Below are 17,932 nucleotides of genomic sequence, written 5' to 3'. Positions count from 1 at the left end.
TATTTCGCGTGCATCCGCAGTAAACTGAAAAACGCTAGTGCTTAATAGATAGAAAGTTAGAAACTGTCTAATCGGGTTGTTTTGCTAACTTAGTTGTTTCAGAAGTTGGCTAATTAATATTGACTAATTATCTAATTAAGCAAAAAACACAAAAACGATATAATGACATACTACACACAAAAGTGAGCAACATGCATTTGGTCGCGTGGTATTAGAGTGCATCGGCATATTTTTGAACTCTGGCTAAAGTTAGCTGAAACACCCTGTATAATTTCGTGGGATCCATTTCATGTATTATTTCGTGAAATCAGCACTCTGTCACGAAAACACGGGCAACGGTACCTCGTAAAGCCTAGTTAGATATCTGTTTCTTCTGACAGATACGCACGGTTCTCTACAATGATGCTTGTATGCATGTGACATGTGCCGTCGTATTGCTGCCTTACGGGGTCGGCAGCCCGCATGCTTATTCAATGCGCCACGATATTGTTTGGCATATCTCTCGTTCGCTAGCGCATTTGCGGAGAGCACGGTTTGTCCGCGTTACACCGCTGTCCTGGTGGCCAGGACGTGTACGTATACAGACAGCAGAGGTCGCGCGCGTTTTGCGATGCGGAATGTGCCCAAACAAAACGAAGCTGTCATCCTGTGTGGTGCATTCCGCTGACGTCCGGCTGTGTGTTCTGTCATGGCGAGTTGCTCAACCGGGCGTTTCAAAAGCAGTGCTGTTGACGCCACGTCCGGACGACAGTGTCGTCTGCACGAAGAGTGCGTCAGGAAGCAGACAGTTTGAGGAAGAAGCACGCGCACATGCGAGGGGGCTTGAAACCTTTCGAAAAGTTTTGGATCATCCCTTCGAACAGGCTCATATCTAGGAGAGAGAGAGGAAAGGGGAAATGCAGGGAGGTTAACCAGAGGGGAAGATCCGGTTTGCTACCCTACGCTGGGCAAAGAGCACGCATAAATGCCAGTGCTGGATCGATAGCTCCACATGCAGGTCCGTGGAGGCTGTAGGGCGAGATTTCGAAGTATGGCAGTGGGTCTTGTTTCTCGTTCATTTCAGTGCGTCGTCGCTAAATAAATACGTATGAAATGGTCCCGTCTAATAAACGGGGAAAGGTGTCAGGTGGCGGGGGAGCCGTATGCAGCTTAAGCGATCGCTATTGAAGGGGGACTGGCCGAGAAGGTGCTACTTCTGATCCTTCTGTGCTTTTCTTTTTCAGCGAATGTGTCTGTGATTTGTATTGTAGTTATATCTCACTTAACCGTCCGTTCACGTCTGGTTACTCTTCTCGCAACGAATTTTTTTCTGCGCAAAATTCTAAAGGGCGTGGACATTTAGGCAAATCACAATCAAGCCGCACCGCTTCAAGCGTTGGAGGTCATTGATGTCTTAATCTACGTCGCGCGTGCTCGTGCAGTCTTGCACCGGGCTCGTGTAACAATAAGAACGCCATTAGCGACACAGTAAGCAGGAACGCGTGTGCGCAAGGTAGGAGGCGCCGGCTTTGGCCCACATAGGTCCTACGCGACGCGTATTACGAGCACCCCAGCGAGCGTAGAGGGCGAAGACGTGAGCAGCAACGCCAAGCGACGTTCCGAACGGCGGCGGGTGCGGCGGTCGCCGCGTGCTGTAGACTTCGCGCGCGACAGCCAGCATTAGCAGCTAGCGCCGGCAGTACACAGACCCCCTCCCCCCCTCCCCCCCCCCCCCCATCGAGTCCCCCGCACGTGCAATGGGTGTCAGTGTCACGCGTCGGTGAACGCGGCCTGCCTGCTTGGTCGGAGAGAGAGAGAGAGAGAGAGAGAGAGAGAGAGAGAGGGGCATCGGAATACAGCGCGTGCCTCTAGACAGAACAAAAGCGACCAGCGAGGCGATGGCAGGAACGTTAGTAGAGGGACGGATAGAGAGAGGGAACGTGAGCGAGGAAAGCAAATACAGCCAGTAAAAAATAAATAGATAACGTCGCAACGGAACAAGACAGGCGAGAGAGAAAGGGGGAAGGGTGACAGAAAGCGGACCGCTCTCGGAACGAGGTCACATTCGCTGTCCCCGGCGCGTATACATCCACAACGACATAGAAAACGGCCGCGTAGCTCGCGTATGTGCATGCCGACGGTGAGCTGGCCAGCCTTTTAAGCGCACGCAACACGCAGAAGAGACAGCACGCTGACAAAGGGGGCTTACACGAGTCCCCGCAAGTTCGGCAGGCTGCCGCGCGGTTTGAGCGCGTGTCTGTGAGACAAGCGGGTGGGTATACTGTATACAGTAGCCGGTAGGACGCTGCTGTGGACCTGTGTATAGCGCATGCATTTCTGACGCAGCGCGTCGAGCTCGGTAATGAGCGCTATACGTAGCTATGATCTGGCCTAGAAAAAATTATATATATATATATATATATATATATATATATATATATATATATATATATATATATATATATATATATATATATAGTGAAGGTGAATCGGGAGGGATTGAAGAGAGGATCGTGGAGACTGTATATATATATATATATATATATATATATATATATATATATATATATATATATATATATATATATATATATATATATATATATATATATATATATATATATATAGTGAAGGTGAATCGGGAGGGATTGAAGAGAGGATCGTGGAGACTGGGCGGGTGAGAAGTGTGCAGAAGTGTTGTGCTGGGGGCTCCGTCGTCCACTGCTTCCCGACGCCCACTGCTCCAGAACAAAGGTGTAAGCGGCGGGAGGCGATAATTGGCGGCAACAAGAATGAAAAAAAAAGAAGAAGAAGGAGAATAGCGACTGCATTCGGCTCTCTTTCGTTCGTGCCGGTGCCTGTTCGTTACCCGACGCGCGCGCCTGGAAAACGAGTCGAAGGAGCGGAGAAACAAACGGTCGGTGTTCGGCCCCCTTGTCACTGGGAGTCGTCTTCGTCTGTTGTACGCCGCGTGTCCTTGCCCTCGCTGTAGCACACACTCTGAATGCGAGCGTACATGCTCGAGTTCGACGAACCCTTTCTGAGACGCTCTGGCTAAAAGGCAGCCGAGGTAAGGAACCAGTCAACAAACAAACAACGGGGCGTGCTCACTCGTCCTGACGCCTCCTCCTCTTTTCTCCGAGTTCCCTCATTTTCGCCTGGCCTGCGGGCTTTGAAAGCCTCTCGGCAGAAGAAAGCCCGAAATCGTTCGGCACCGTGCGTCAGCTTTCGTTGCGTTCATTCTATTCTGTGCCGTAGAAAAGGCGGCGGCGAACCTCGACGTATAAGAAAAGAGGTGCGCGCGAGGCGCCTGCTCTGTTTTCCAGCGTTTTTTGTGTGGGCGCCCGCGTTAGCGCGTCGTACCTGTTCCCGAATCGACGACCGTGGCTCAGCTTTCTACAACATGTGTGTATGCGTGCGGCAGGCGCCGATGCAACCAATGTGTCCGCAGCAGCAACAGCCGACACGGTTTTTTTCTTTCTCTCGTCTGAGGCGGCGTGTCGGCCTACATTTCATGCTGCGGCTTTCGGTTTGGCGCTGCCGCGCGCGTTCAATGGCAAGGTCACTCTCGCGAACTCGTGTGTCATCAGTTTCGCACGCAGCGGCAGCACTTCAATGCGCGTTCGTCTCGAACTCGCATTGACAGCGCGTAGTCCGCCTGCCCTGCATAGGCGCCGCGGCCTCCAGTCATGTGAGCGTTCCTCGCCCGCCACCACGACCTTCGTATGTGTGCGCTACATTGCGGTATTTTCGTGAGCCGCGAAGCTGCGGTCATCTTCGCCACCGCTGTTATTCATCTGTTCTTCGCTTCATCTGCAGCTTCGCCGTTATTTTATCTATATATTTACGTTTCTACTGCTTTCGTTCGCTCTGTATGGGCGCGCATGCCTGGCTGACATTATTCTGCATGCAGCGCGCAGTAGAAATGTAGGTCCGAATGCCCTGTAGTGTACATACATATACCTGAACCTTCGCCTGCCTGAACTGCCGTTGCGTCCACGCATTCTATTGCTGCGCGCTGACGCGAAGAGACAAGTTGTGGCCGACGCGTTCTGGCGCGCATATTGAACGTGGCAAGCGTCTATACAGTTCGTAGCCGCGTAATACCCGAGTCATCATCTCGTTCAATTTGCCGTGAATTGTGTGCTGTACTCGACGCGTAACTGTTTCATTTGCGACTGCTGTTTTGACGTGCGCGTGTGTAAGCGTGTACGTTTGTCGTTTGTGATTGTTTGCTTTGTGATCCCAATTCAATAGGTGGCCTAAAGGAAATATATTTGTGATTTGTACACTGTTACGGAAGTGCTATTTTAAGCTCGAAGTTGGTCAAAAGTGTCGAAAACTCACTTTTTCTTTTCTACTTCTTTCTGTTTTCGCAGGTAAGCTTGCCCAGCTGGTCTGGCGTTCTTTTGCCCGTAGCGCGGTCCCGTCGCACGAGCGGCGACAGGCTGTCGTCGGGTGGCGATATCGACGGTCGCGCCTCTACCGGCTAATTCGAAACCGCGCCGCAAGCCGAGCCCGATCACGAACGGTGAGACAGACGCGGTTTGCAGGTATCGCCCGATCCGACCGGCAGTCGACAATGCCTCGATATTCGATTCCAATCGCACAAGGGGTTGAAGTCGCCAGTTCAATAGAGAGTCTTGTTCTCAGAGCGTACGTATATTATAACGTTACCATTTTACTCTTGACAGTTTTACGTTCGAGTGGCCTATTGGAGAGACTGTAGTTCTCATGGACGTCCACGACCGTCCCTACATTTATTTTTTTGTTTTTCCTTTCCTTTTCTCTTCGCTATTCTTTCCATCTTTCATTTCCGCTTACCCCAGTGTAGGGTAGCATACCAGAATCTCATCCGCTTAACCTCCCTTTCCTTCCCATCCCGTTCATCTCTCTCTCTCTCTCTCTCTCTCTCTCTCTCAACCAGCGTGCGAACGGGACGTCCGACAAGCAGAGAAGAAAACTCGAAACTATATAGACTGCGTTACGTTTCTCCTTCTTTTCGTGAACCTCGTTCGCGCTGCGGTTTGTTACAGGCTTGTTAGCTTTACTTGAACACTGGGATTGTTACAGTGGAATAGTGGGCCAGTTTTACGGGAAAGCCGGAGCATTCTCACACGAATAGCGCGATGCGACGCATCTTGGCATGAAAGGAGTATATACAGTTAAGTTAGCGTCGCTGGTGGAAACCTTAAAGCCGTAACCATTTGCAACGTGTAATTCCCGGCGAATTTCCGACGTCACGTAGCTCTGGTGTTGGCGGCGTTGTCACGCCCGATATGGTCACAGCCTCTGTCAGAAGTTTACTGTGCTCACGTTGCCTGCGACCTCCAGGCGCTGTCTACAGGATTTAAGGGACTTCCTGTGGTATGTCATGAGTTCCAATGCTCTGTGGAATGAAAGTAACTAGCGTACTCATCATCCAGAGTTTTGGACTGTCAGGAGCTCTATACGGGAACCACACCACGCAACCGAACGACACACTCGGTGAAGGCGCGGAGTATACTTTTGACAAAGGCTGCATATAGCTATGGGTTTCCGTTTCAACCGCACCTGCCATATAATAGGGGTGCGCGAATAGTGATTTTTTTCAGACTGAATCGAATACGAATAGAATAGTACTAAAATCGAATTGAATGTCGAATACTATTGGAATATATTTCGAATAATGAGTAGCCGTAGCCCACAATTATCATAGAACGATGCTCGCATCCCACTATTGTTAAAGTTAGCAAGTTTCTGTCATTGCATGGTACGTTATAAAGGGTTGTTTATTAAAAGCACAAATGGAGCATTAGTAGCAAACAAATAGTTTCTTCACATGCACAGGCCGGGCTCTTCAGAGAGTGCGAATGATCTCTCTACAGCCTGTGAATTATGGCTAAGTAACGTAGCCTGCTCCACTACGAATTTTCTCATGTTCTATGTATAACTAAATATTCGACAAGCACTCGAAGAATATTCGCGTTTACGGATAGGGACTAAACATGAAATGAAATTATGGGGTTCTACGTGCCGAAATCACGATTTGATAATGAGGCACGCCATAGAAATAATGAGGCACGCCACCCAGAAATTTGGACCTACTGGGGTCCTTTAACGTGCACCTAGATCTAATTACACGGGTGTTTTCGCATTTTGGCCCCGTCGAAATGCGGTCGCCATGGCCGGGATTCGATCCCGCGACCACTAAGCCACTTCATAGCCACTAAGCAACCACGGCAGGTACGAATAGAGATTATTCGATTCAAAAACCGAATCGAATATGACAAGTACTATTCGATTGGTTATTCGAAAGTTTCGTATACTCGCACACCACTACCGTAGAAGACTAAATTTAGGTCGGCATTACAATGAGGATTGTTGCGCAGCCTTATATGTACAATGCAATGACAGACAGTACACCATGCCTGAAACATGCCAGAAATGCGCGCAAAATACGTCGGAAATGTGTTCCTTATGGCACTTTCAGGACAGCAGGTAAGAGAATTCGAAACATGCGCGGTGCAGTGAGCCGAGTTACAATACTTTCGTTCCACGCTGCCTCAAAGAATGCGTTTAATGAATGTTTGCCCACATTTTCGGTTGCCTAGCCGCACCTCCGATCTTTTGTGTTTTGTTTTGTATTTAAAGACAAACAAGCAGTTTGTCCACTCTCTTTGTTTGATATACGCGTAGAACTACACGTTGGCTTGCACATTTTGGGTTGCATGCCTAGCCGCACCCCCGATCTTTCTTGTTTTGTATTTTAAAGACAAACAAGCAGTTCGTCCACGCTCTTTGTCCACTCTCTTGATCGCGCGGCATCCTTCCTTCTTGCGCGATCACGTTGCCTCCGCACAGGTCGGTACGAGCGCCGGCGGGCCCCGCAAGGTGCCGTTCGCTCGCAGCAGCAGCCGCGCCGCCGCCGTTTTCACGATGAGACGCTGACCACGTGAACCCTCGGCGGCCCCTCCGAATCGCCCGGCAGGTCGTCCCTTGAACTCGCCGGGCGAGACGCGCATCGAGTTCCGCTCGCTCGCCGCCGCCGCCGGCCGTAGAATCGCCGCGTGGCCGCCGCGGGAATCCGCTTTCACTTTTCGAACCGCTCCGGTCGCACGCGATGACCCCTTCGAGAAGAACAGATAGCTCTTCGCACTTCGGCGCTATTGGAGAAGGCGGAAAACGAAGATGACCCAGCTTCGAAGAGAGAGAGAGAGAGAGCAGTCATGTCAGTCCGATGCTGTTCGTGTGCAGGCTTGACGAAGAGGCGACGGACACACCACGGACTTTTATAAAGCTCCCGCAAACGCGCACGAACACTAAATGATAGTTTAGCGGCGTTATTCGTTTAGGAGATCACGGACACTTTCGCCTAGCGCAACGCGCTCAAGCCTACCAGAAAACGGCGGAAAAACGGCCACGGGCAGAAAACGCATATACTCGTACGTACTGTGCGCGCGTTGCCCGTAGTGTACGACATGTGACGCAGTCGGAGCGCACGGTTAGCTTGCAGTTCAGATACAATCTATGAACTATAATAAACGGCTGCAAGCAAAGAGGGCCTTGATTTATATGCTCCATGGGGCACCCGTGTATTGTGATCAGAACGACGTTGTGAGCTCGCTTCATTAGCTCTCGGCTCATATTCTGCGGTAACGTATACGTCACTGTAGGTTTTGCTCAGGCCTGTGTGACGCATGCATTCCTCAAGCACCAAGGCCCTTCAACACCATGTTGCAAGGTTGCATGCTGGAGTAGCCAGGAAATGTGGTACTGTTTCCAGATTACCGAAGGAAGCAGGTCGAATCTCGCCAAAGTATAACGAAAGCCTATGTATATCCATATATACATTTCCGTTTCGTGAGGAAACGGAAATAAAGGTTGTTTACCGGCCATATTTTGGTTCTGCTGTTGACTGTGTCCTTTTTCGCTCGCTTTTCTTACACGTCGGTCTCTAGCGAAATGCGTATGTACTTAATCACTCGTGCGCCTCGTTTTTGAAACAGAGTTATCAACAACGCTTAGTGCAGGGACCGATGAAACAAGGAAATACAATGCCGTGCGTGGGAAGCGATTTTGTGCTCATGCTCACTCTTTACGAGGTGTTCCTGTAATCTTCGAAGAGCTAGATCTCATTTCCTCGTTGTTGCTTTTCTTTTGCCGAGCGTGCTGTTTGCGTGCTGCAGTCGAGCAATACACGCTTGTGTCGTCAGTCGATCGCGAGTTTTCCTGCTTGTGGGACCTCGTTCTGGTTTGTTCGGTGCCTGCTGTTACGCACCGCGCTCTACAAGCGAGGACAGTCCTTCTGGCCTCGGCGGTGGTGGTGCAGCTGTCCAGCCGACGTCTGTATGCATATGAATGTCAAATGAACTTTGTCGTGCCGCTAACGTTTAGCGCGGGGCACGAGCTGCGTTCATTACATTTCGCATGCCGACTGGCAGCCGCGAATATGTATGTGTGCGCATGAAATAGCTCTCGTTATGATGTTGCCCGCTGTGCCCTTTTCTTGTCTGCTCTGCTCCGTGGCAGGGAGCGTAACGCTAATATATATGCGAGTTGTGCTGCTTTGGACGTGTTCCAAGCTGTGTATGCCGAGAATGGGCTTTTCGCCTTGTCTGTATCCCCTTTGCGGCCGATTTAAGCAGTCCGACTGAACAAAGGTTGTATAGGTACAGTTGCAGGAGCGCTGTACAGTTACTGAAACGCGAGCATGTTTGCATTTTACCTCGCTGATCCGGTGCCTGCTTTGCGATGTAAGATTTAAGGCAACGGGGCATCGTGTTATCGCTCCGCGGATCGTAACGCTGTTTGCGTGCGGCCGAAATGGTAATGTCGTTACAAGCAGTGAAAAGAAGCGATGTGTAGATATGAAATAAAAAGAAACGTTATCCTGCGGACATCGTTACTGCAGTTAAAACCATGGCCCGTGTTCACGATGTCTAGTTCGCACGCTAGAGGTACAGGAACGGGCACCGGTCAGTCTGATAACGAGAGTGTTAGCGACGGTGTGCATCTAGCGCTCAAGGTTGCTCGATCAGTCCTTCGACCGCAATAAAACACGCTATGGACTTGCTGTTTAAAACAGCGAAGCACATACACGCAGAACTACAATGAAGATAATGAGTCTCGCCTCATTGTTAATCAGTAACTTTACTTAACCATATAACGATCCTTCCTCTCCCGCTTGTTAATTTGCTTCCTTCTAGTCAATATGAGAGTAGGGTCGCATGGTTGGCGTTCAAGTGTACGAAAGCGCCTTCATTTCTTCTCACGCTTGCCGGTCGCGTACGTACGCCTTCTATAGTAAAAGCCGGCCGAGTTCTGGTTTCACTGGTAACCGACCACCGGTGAGTGCTCGAGCGACTCATGTGTCGGTGATGTATTTTTCTTGAGGGTACAGCTTCAGAAGTTCAATTTCCGCCTGAACGCCTGCTATGCCTGATGTAGCCTGTATGTTAACTTCACATGTGCCCCAGGAAACGAAATGTTCGGAACGTGATTTGACCTATCTCTCTGACCTGGATCCTCCTGAAAATGAGTCATTTTGTCTAAAATTTTGGTGACACTGCGTGCCTGGTTGATCTTTTGGCGCGTGGTGAAATCCTTGTGTTGCCGCGAAGGACCAGAGATCAAGTGGAACGATTCTCCACACTCTATGGCTTTTTCAGAACGCATCACAGCCTGTATGGTAGCTCTGCCACGTGGCTGCAGGCTATAGAAATACGGTCACATTACCGGTTATGCCTTGCCACTCGCGAAGTTGCTACGAAAGTTTTTGAAAGGACTGCACATGCCTGTGCAAGACTGTACGCACGATGTCGATTACATGCATATATAACACTGCCTGGCGGAGACCTCAATTGCTTCGTTTTGTCGATGTATAAAGCAAAAGAAGAAAGCAAATAATTCGTTATAAGGCTTTCCGTACTTCATTAGTTCGACCCACCGCAATGTTTTTATAAGTCGTGTTGTGCAACGATTCTTTTTTATTATTATTCTACTATCACGTATCGCAAGTTGCCGGTATTATAATGCCATTGACGGCACGACATGGAGGCAAACCAGTGACGCTGGTCGAACAGAGTGGGCGCGAAAGAAAGATAGAAAAGAAAAGAGAAACACAGGTCTCGGGTGCCCGTTCTGTGGTCCCAACTTCGAATCCGCTGGCCCTGTCCATCGTCGTCACCGTATTTACCGGCGCTCGCCCGAAGCTCGCCGTGGCCGCGCGCATGGGGAAATCTTCGCGCGAAAGAAACGAGCTGGTCCGAAGTGGGAGCGGTACGAGTGGTGCATTGAACCAATCTCGAGCCCGCATCTCCGCTTCGAGTCGGGCACGAGTAATGCGCCCGTGCATGTGTGCGCTCGTATACCTGCGCCGTCTGGGGCGCTCACGCCATCGTGGCATACGTCTCTGTTTGCTTGGCTATCGTGCGCTACGCGGAGGGCCTGTCTCGTGCGCATCCGCATGGTGTGCATGTAGCGAGCGTCCGGGGTTAAAGGCGAGCTCCTTGTTTCGTTCTTTTTCGTTCGTTTTTTTCTAAAAGGCGCCGCGCCCGCGACCTTTCCTCGCTCGCGAAGGAGCGTGCGCGCGTTTTTCTCGCGGCGCGCACAGCGGACTTTCCGGTTGTACGGCGTCGGCGGCGGCGGAGCGCGATGATCCCTATTCGTCACGGATCGGCCGCGTTCCGTCGCCTTTGTGCGCGGCTTCTCCGCCGCTCTCTCTCGTCCGTCGTCGACTTCGGCCGCGCGCGTGCGATGGCTTCGCGGAGAAAGGTGATGGCGAGCTTTCGCCCGGTCCCTCGCTCGGTTCTTACATCCCCTGGCTGCCGTGGCCGCCTATTCAGCTCGGCCGGGTCCGGGTGGACTTGGCCTCCCCGAGGGGTTATATTATACTATCGGTGTGACGCAAGCCTCCGGCCCAGGGCGAACCGTTCTTCTGTGTGTTCTCGCGAATGCGTCCCCAATCATTTGGCGCTTTTCATTGTCCGTATACGGAGGAATCCTTCGGCACGCCGTTGGACCCCCTTGCGTTGACGTTCGGTTTGATGAATTGCGAGGCGAAGTAAGAGGAGAGAGGTCGAGGATATTTATTGGGCCGCTCAGAATGAATTACGCGGATTTAACGGCCGCATCATTGACGGGCGGTCAGTGACCGTGAACCCCTCACCGAAGTGGCTGTGTACGCCGCGTATATATAGCTCCGCGCATGTCGGGGTCGCCGGATATACACTTCTTCTAGTGCCACCTGTTTGTACAGTACGTGCGTGGGTGGCGAGGGCGCCAACTACTATCGGTGCGTTTCCTGGTGTTCAAATTGGAGCTCTATTAGTCGTGCATACCGGCCGCTACGTGGAAAGGTCGGAAACGTTATCTAAGCGTTATTGTCTGCTTTGAAGCGGCTAAAGGATGCGAGCGGTGTCGTGTGTATGTTTATACTATCTTGGCCACGTGCAGGTTCGCGATGCCAGTGCGCTCAGGTTAACCGTAATTGCTCGTGCGGCGAGGCGCTCGTTTCTCTTCTTCTTGAGACGTCCATCTGCCTGGGCATCTCTACAACAACGCCGCACGGGAACGGTTTGCATTGCAGATGACCGAGCGCGCCGCACTGTTATAAGCCACGTCCTTAGCGGTACGCACCGCATCTGTCAGTTGCGGATCGCTGCCATATTAAGACATCAGGCCTACCTTTTGCCTCCACACGGACACCACTGACCGGCGGGAGCGTCTGTGCCGAGAAAAGAGCGGCCGCCCAATTTTTCACATCAAGGACCGATTACGACTCGGGCTGCCTGTCCCGATGACACCCCGTGTTTTGTTCATCGTTCATTTGTCTCGGCCGCGCGCTCCCAAAGACTCGCGGTCGGTCGGTCAGTACCAGTGTGCAACTGCTCGCGCGCGCGTGTACGTGTAATGATCCCGCGAGCAGCCGCTGTGAAGCTGCTCCGCTTCGAGGCGTGAAAAATTGCGCCATTAGGCGATAGGCGAGCTGGCTCGGTGGGAGGAATGGAACGCCTCTAATTGGCGGCCTACCCGACGAAGAAGGGGTTGGCGCGTGCGCGCGTACACAAAAACCGCACCGCGATGGAACCGCGCGCATTACGCGAGATCAAAGGGTTCCATCCACGTCGTCCTCGAGACAGGCGCCTCCTTGCGGCCGTTGCGCGCGTGGAAGGCGGCGCGCCGCCATTGCACATGCGCGCATACAAATTGGTTCCTGGTAAAGTTGCATTAGGGATTGAGACGTCTCCTGTGCCCTGGCGTCCCGAGACATGGCCGACATGGCGCCGGCGCACCCCGCCTCGCGAGCGGGCTGTGTAATTTCTGTAATGATCCGCGAACCCCGTCCTACAGTCGGCGTCTCTCTCGCTGCGCGCGCAGTCACTTCTTTTCCCACTGCAAATGGTGACGCGGCGGCTGCAACTGCTATGCAGGGGCGGCACGCAGCAAAGCAGCAGCAGCGGCCGGTCGCGAGCTGCCTACGGGCGAGGCGTCCCGTCACCTTTAAGGGCGCGCGCAGCGTGTAACGTGACGTAACACCGAGGGCTGCTCGTCGCCACCAGCCACGCGTCATGTGGCGCTGTATAGGAGGCATGCCGAGGGTCGCTGTGCGTTGCGCCCCGGCATGCGAGAAGGGCTTCAGAAGGGCGTCACGTGAGTTCGCGGAACCGAAGAATTACATCCGACCCGTTCGCGCGGCACCCGGCTGTGCTACAGCGAACTGGATGCTGCGGGGATGGCGGGCGCGGACGAGACACGTTCTCCCGGCCGCCTTGAGAAGAGGAGAGCGACTCTTGACGGCGCATTGTGCCTTCTTCCGCCGGGGCTGTTTCTCATACACGCTGTGCGGCGTGTTGATGGCGCGGTCGAGATTGAGTCGAGGTCGCGGAATGCGTCCCTTCCGTCTCCTGCGGAGACGAGGGCGCCCCCGTCGAGCCCCTAGCGGGCGGCGACGAGCCGACCAAAGGAAAATTGGGAGCAATCTTCGTTCGGGCCCGCTAGCGAGCGGCCTGTGTCGGCATGAATCTGCGCGCGGGCGCTTCGCCGACCGCGGTCGGTCGGTCGGTCCCGTTTTGTGCGCACTTCCGGGGTCCGTTTCGCCCCGTCGTGTGAGGGCGAGCTGAACGCGGCGGTGACGCGAGCGCCCCCTGTGCGGAGAGAAAGCGACGTTTATTGAGCCGGCTAGGGTCCTTCGTCACCCAGTCCTACTTGCTTGCTTGCTTGTTGGCTGGGCTCGCTTGCTTGCATGCGTGCACCGGCTCTTATCCCAGTGCTCACGCTATCGGCACTGTTCGTGCTGAGACCGGCGTTCGATCAAAATGCGACTCGGCGCCTTTGTGCGAAATGCCGCGCTCAATATTCTTTCTTCTTGCCTCGAGCTGCGCGCGTCGCCTTCGGCGCGTTTACGGTACGTGCGGTCAAATCGGGTCGCGGATAGCGCGTCCCTTTGTACAAAGCAATGACGCGAGACTTGACGCCGTCTAAAGTCTTCCGGAAGTGTTCAGTTCCGCAGCGGAGCGTGCCGGGGGTGGTCAGTTAACGTGTTATGCCCGTGATCGGGACAGTTTTGATACGGAAGTTTTACCAAAACCTCAGCAGCCTTCCGGCTAAAGAAAAAAAAAAAGACAATACAAGCAAAATCCGAGAGTGAGATATAAACGTCAGAAATGCACTGTCGTGCAGATTTTCTTTGTCATGCGTGATAAAATATATATATTCGTAAAGCTCAAACTCATAGACAAGCTAGTACTTCGGAAAAACGAATTAGGGCGCACTACGGGTCAAATGTCGAGGTTGCTCAGCCGCATTTGCGCGAAGTCCGTATTAGCTAGCTATTGAGAAAGAAGGAGGGAATTACGAAGCATTTCTCTGGTTCTGCAGTGACGCTGTGACATCAACCGTCCCTATACGAAAGCGTTTTTGGTTGACTCGCGCCATGTTTAACGTTCGTTACAATGCCGTGCTATCGCGAATCTATATGTATCGAAGTACTGGAGGCGCACCGGACAAAGGCCCCTATATACGCTCACAAGCAGGGGCGCAACTGCGACTTCTGGCGGTTGCCCGCTGAAGCCTCGCTACTCAGTCCCCCGAGCCCCGATGTGGCTGACGTAGGCGAGGCAAGCCACCTCCCAGCGGCGCACACCGTCGTCGTCATCGTCGTCGTCAGTATAATTCGTGGGAACTTCATTCAAACCGGCCGTCGAGCGTCCGGCGGCGGCGACTGACCCGACGGGCCTGCCACCGCCGCTGCCGTGGAAATCTCCTCCGGAGAGGGGCTCGCTGTGCCACCGAAATCCGTGCAGTGTTGCCGAAGCGACGGGCATATACAAGTTCAGCTAATCGCGACGGTAACGAAGCGGCTAAGCGACACCGCTTATCAGAAGATGTTTCTTGCCATAAGCGCCTGGCACAGTATATAGTTGCAGGCTATCCGAAATTCTGTCAGCATTGACAGTTCTTTTTCGGTTCAACATTGCTTTACTACTTCGTGCGAAGCTATAAGTTTGGACACTCGTGTTTTCCATACGGACGACCAAGAACTTGTGTTTGCTCGACGCTCCACGACGACTTAATGACTTATGAGTGTATCCATCAAGTTTTGACAAGCCCAAGTTCCTGGGGCGATATAACGCAAGCATCTCGCGTTCCGAACGTTCGTTTGCGCTCTCATGATTAATTAGCAGGCGCCGCGCTTTCGTCAGAGGTCGTCAGCGCAGCTAGGCAGGATAGCCGATCGAACACCACCCATCTATGCTCAGTGACGTAGGAGGCAATGTGAACGTTCAAAAAGCCAGATGCTTGCGCCATCTCGCCACTGAACTCGGCTGATCAGAGGTCTGAATCCACACGGACGTCAGCATGTGCTTAACTAAAAAGGATGGTCGTTACCGCCGAACCCTCTGTAGCGTGGTCTGGTCAATCACGATTGCCCGCGAAATTGCAGTCAAAGCGCCGGTCACCGACGAAGTGTCTTTTCGAGGGGGCTTGCGACTTCGACTCATAATCTTGACTGCGTCCCTGCCATTCGCACCACACTGCACGGCACTAGCCGGACGGGGTTTTATACTGGACGGTGCAGCCCTCCCTTTCCCGCAACCTTCCCGTCAGTCTCGGAGCTTAGGGACGAAATTCATCCAAGGGCGTGGCTCGGTGTCGCAGCGCGCACGCGGGGCTTTAATTTCTCATTAGCGACTTTCGCGCTCGCTGTTGGCTGCTCGCTAGTTGCTCGCATGCGTGTAGCTAAGATAGACCATAGCTGTCCGCCGCTGGTTTGCCGCTGCCCCGTCGCCGAGTTGGCTGCGGCGGTAGCAACAGCCGGCGATGGACTCCCCCCCTCCACTGCTGCTTGCCCGCCGCTCGCACGACCGGGGCGTGCTCGTTTTTTGTCTCATTCCTTCTTTCTAATAGCGGCCAGGTGAGAGAGCGGCGGGAGGGTGGTAGTTCAGGCGGAAGGGTGGACGACCTTGAGATGCAGCTGGCAGATATATGGGCCCGCAAGGTCCCTCACCCCTTCCTCGGTCCGCGCACTGTCCAGGCAAGTGTGCCAGTGCTGAACAGCGTAGCACCCTCCCCGTGTATATAGCCGCGCCGGCCAATTCGATGCAGCGTCTCGGATACCTTTTGAGTCTCACTGGGACGCCGAGGAGAAGGGTACAGGAGTCGTCTGGGCCATGTTTGCTTTTCGTTGAGCGGGTTGGGTTTGTGGAGGTTTTGAGTGTCCGTGCTGAGGGCTATCGCGCGTTAACGAGCGCACAAGAAACAACGAAGATACTTTTGCCACCGCGAGCCTGCTTCTCGCCTTACGCAACGTCGCGCGAAATTAGCGCTGCTCAACGCAACAGGGATGGTCGAGACGAAGCCGCACTTAGGTAGCGCTCGCGCCTGTTGACTGCTGGTGGGTGTACAGATAAACTGTATGTGTTTTCGTTCGGCGCTGTGGGCTTCGAAACGCTTGTTCAATCCTTCATCCGTGCATGCGATGTTTGTGTCAAGATAGTCACTCCGCCAAGACTGTAGGAATACGTCCACCTTCTAGAAGCGCTGAGATTCGAAGATGACGGGAGCGCTGACAGGTCAGCGGTCGAGACAAGCAAGATGCGTTTTGAGTATTGCTGCGGAAAAAAGAAGCACGGATAAGATAGAGCCGTGGTCGTTACAGGCGCGCACAAACGTAGAGTATAGAGATGGCGGTTATAATGAAAACAAAAAAGAACACAAAGCACAGATATGCAAAATGACAGACTGTAATAGATGTATTGAAACCTGATTAGGTTCAACTAGGCTAGGCGACTATTTGGCGCCGCCCCATTTCAAAGCAGTTGCCAAGAGAAGTAATAATTATAGTTATCGTGTATTGTATTGTGTAGCATTCCGCGTGCAGTAGTATTCTGAGGAAAGCCTTGGTGTATGTATACGGAGATATTGTGTGTCTTCGCCCGATGCTGTGCTTCGAAGCGATTGTTCAATCCTTCCTCTGCGCAAAGTATTCTGTGCTCTCAATTTTGAAGCGTGTGCACTGTGAGGCAACATTTGAGCTCATGGTCGCTGGAGGAGTCGGTCTTCTGTCGCCTTCTTTCGCAATTCTTATTTTCATCGTTTATTCGCAAGAACTGCAAGACTCTCGTGCGACGAGAAGCGGAGCAAGTGCTTTACGACATATTGTGAGAAAGAAAAAAAAAAGTTAAAACGCAATTCTCGACAGCCAGCGACTTCAGGCGGAGGTTTTCTCATAACCAAGCCAAGATGGCGACACCATTATATCGTTTACGTTTTGAGCAATCGTCTTCAAGAGCCGTCTCTGCACAATTTTCTCGTGGGCTTGTGATGGAGTCCGGCCTATAGGTCGCGTTACTGCCGGTGGTATCTTGCGTGCTTGGGTTTGACGAACCACTCAGCGCGAGTGGAGAATTGTGAAAACCTTCGAAGTACGTTCTAAGCCATAGTTTCAAACGACTTTGTTGAAATGCTAATATTCATACTCGCAAAACGCGCGTAATTAATCGCTCGTTTAAATTTTAGAATGCTCGCGATGTTTTTGTTTTTCTCACGCAGCTGTGAGAATCTAAAATCGATTTTTTTGTTTTTTTGTTTTGCAATTGGACGTATATATGTGTGCAACTATAGCTACGCCAGAGGGGCAAGATCGACAAGCCAGAAACTACCTTCAGAGAGCTGCGTTTTCAAGTCCCACGCGTGCGTCAGCGTAGCCGCCCTTGAGTTTGGTTAACGCAAGTCGACTGCACAAGTTAGTGTTATAAGTCCAGAAGCGCATATGCGAGCGGCCCGGAGATGCATAGACAAGCGTAATTTTCGCGAGAACCTTCGTTGCCGGACTGTTTTTCTGTTATAATTGTTTGTTTGCGTTATAGCGACGGCCACTTAAAAAAAAAAGTGCGCTTGTCTTGACCACTTGCGTGCGAGGTTACAGTTGAAATCGGTCTTCTATACCAAGGCCTGAGCGCTGGGCTTATTCTCTGCGGCGTCGGTGCCCCGCTGTCCTCTTTGATATCGCGTATGCTGTGCGGAACCGCCGTGCATGCACTTGTTGGAGGTCCAGCCGCGCGTGCGTTTCCGTTGGCCATTCAATCTTGATCACATGGCCCGGCCACTTTTTGTTCATTTCTAAGTGCAAACTTGCACATTGAGCTGTCAGCGACCGTAACGTAGGCCAGATTTGGGTGACACTGCATGAACCGGTAACTCAGGTCGAGCCCTTTACGCAAAGAAAAGTATGTTTCGAGAAGAAGGCACAAATTAGCGTTGACCTATCCTTTTGTGTCACTGGAGTGTGTAGTTACAGTTATGTTCGATTGAACACCACATGTCAGCAGGGGAACGAAAAGCAGGTAGCTTGATGCAGTTGCATGAATGTACAGAGTTTGTGCAGGCATGCCACAATCCAGGCGGGGCGTATTTTGAGCGCCGTGTAGTCACGGGTTTGGACAAAGCTGTCTGCTTTTAAAACAAGCAA

The 17,932-nt window shown here is 52.2% G+C and overlaps 1 protein-coding gene across 5 annotated transcripts in view; it reads left to right on the top strand.

Annotated features, from left to right (window-relative positions):
• Positions 1-17,932, top strand: part of LOC135920702 (rho GTPase-activating protein 20-like) — a 712,294-nt gene that overhangs the window by 576,226 nt on the left and 118,136 nt on the right. Inside the window, exon 1 of one of the 5 annotated variants that reach the window (XM_065454929.1) lies at positions 10,412-10,429. The exons of the other annotated variants lie outside the window; for them this stretch is intronic. Coding sequence (XP_065311001.1) covers positions 10,427-10,429 — 3 coding nt within the window. The 5' untranslated portion in view covers positions 10,412-10,426. Of the gene's footprint in view, positions 1-10,411; positions 10,430-17,932 lie in introns of those variants that run through there. 5 annotated transcript variants of the gene reach the window in all.

The sequence above is a fragment of the Dermacentor albipictus genome, chromosome 5 (assembly GCF_038994185.2).
Source record: "Dermacentor albipictus isolate Rhodes 1998 colony chromosome 5, USDA_Dalb.pri_finalv2, whole genome shotgun sequence".
Taxonomy (NCBI): domain Eukaryota; kingdom Metazoa; phylum Arthropoda; class Arachnida; order Ixodida; family Ixodidae; genus Dermacentor; species Dermacentor albipictus.
The sequence above is the reverse complement of the archived record's forward strand: the minus strand, read 5'-3'. Positions and strand labels throughout refer to the sequence as shown.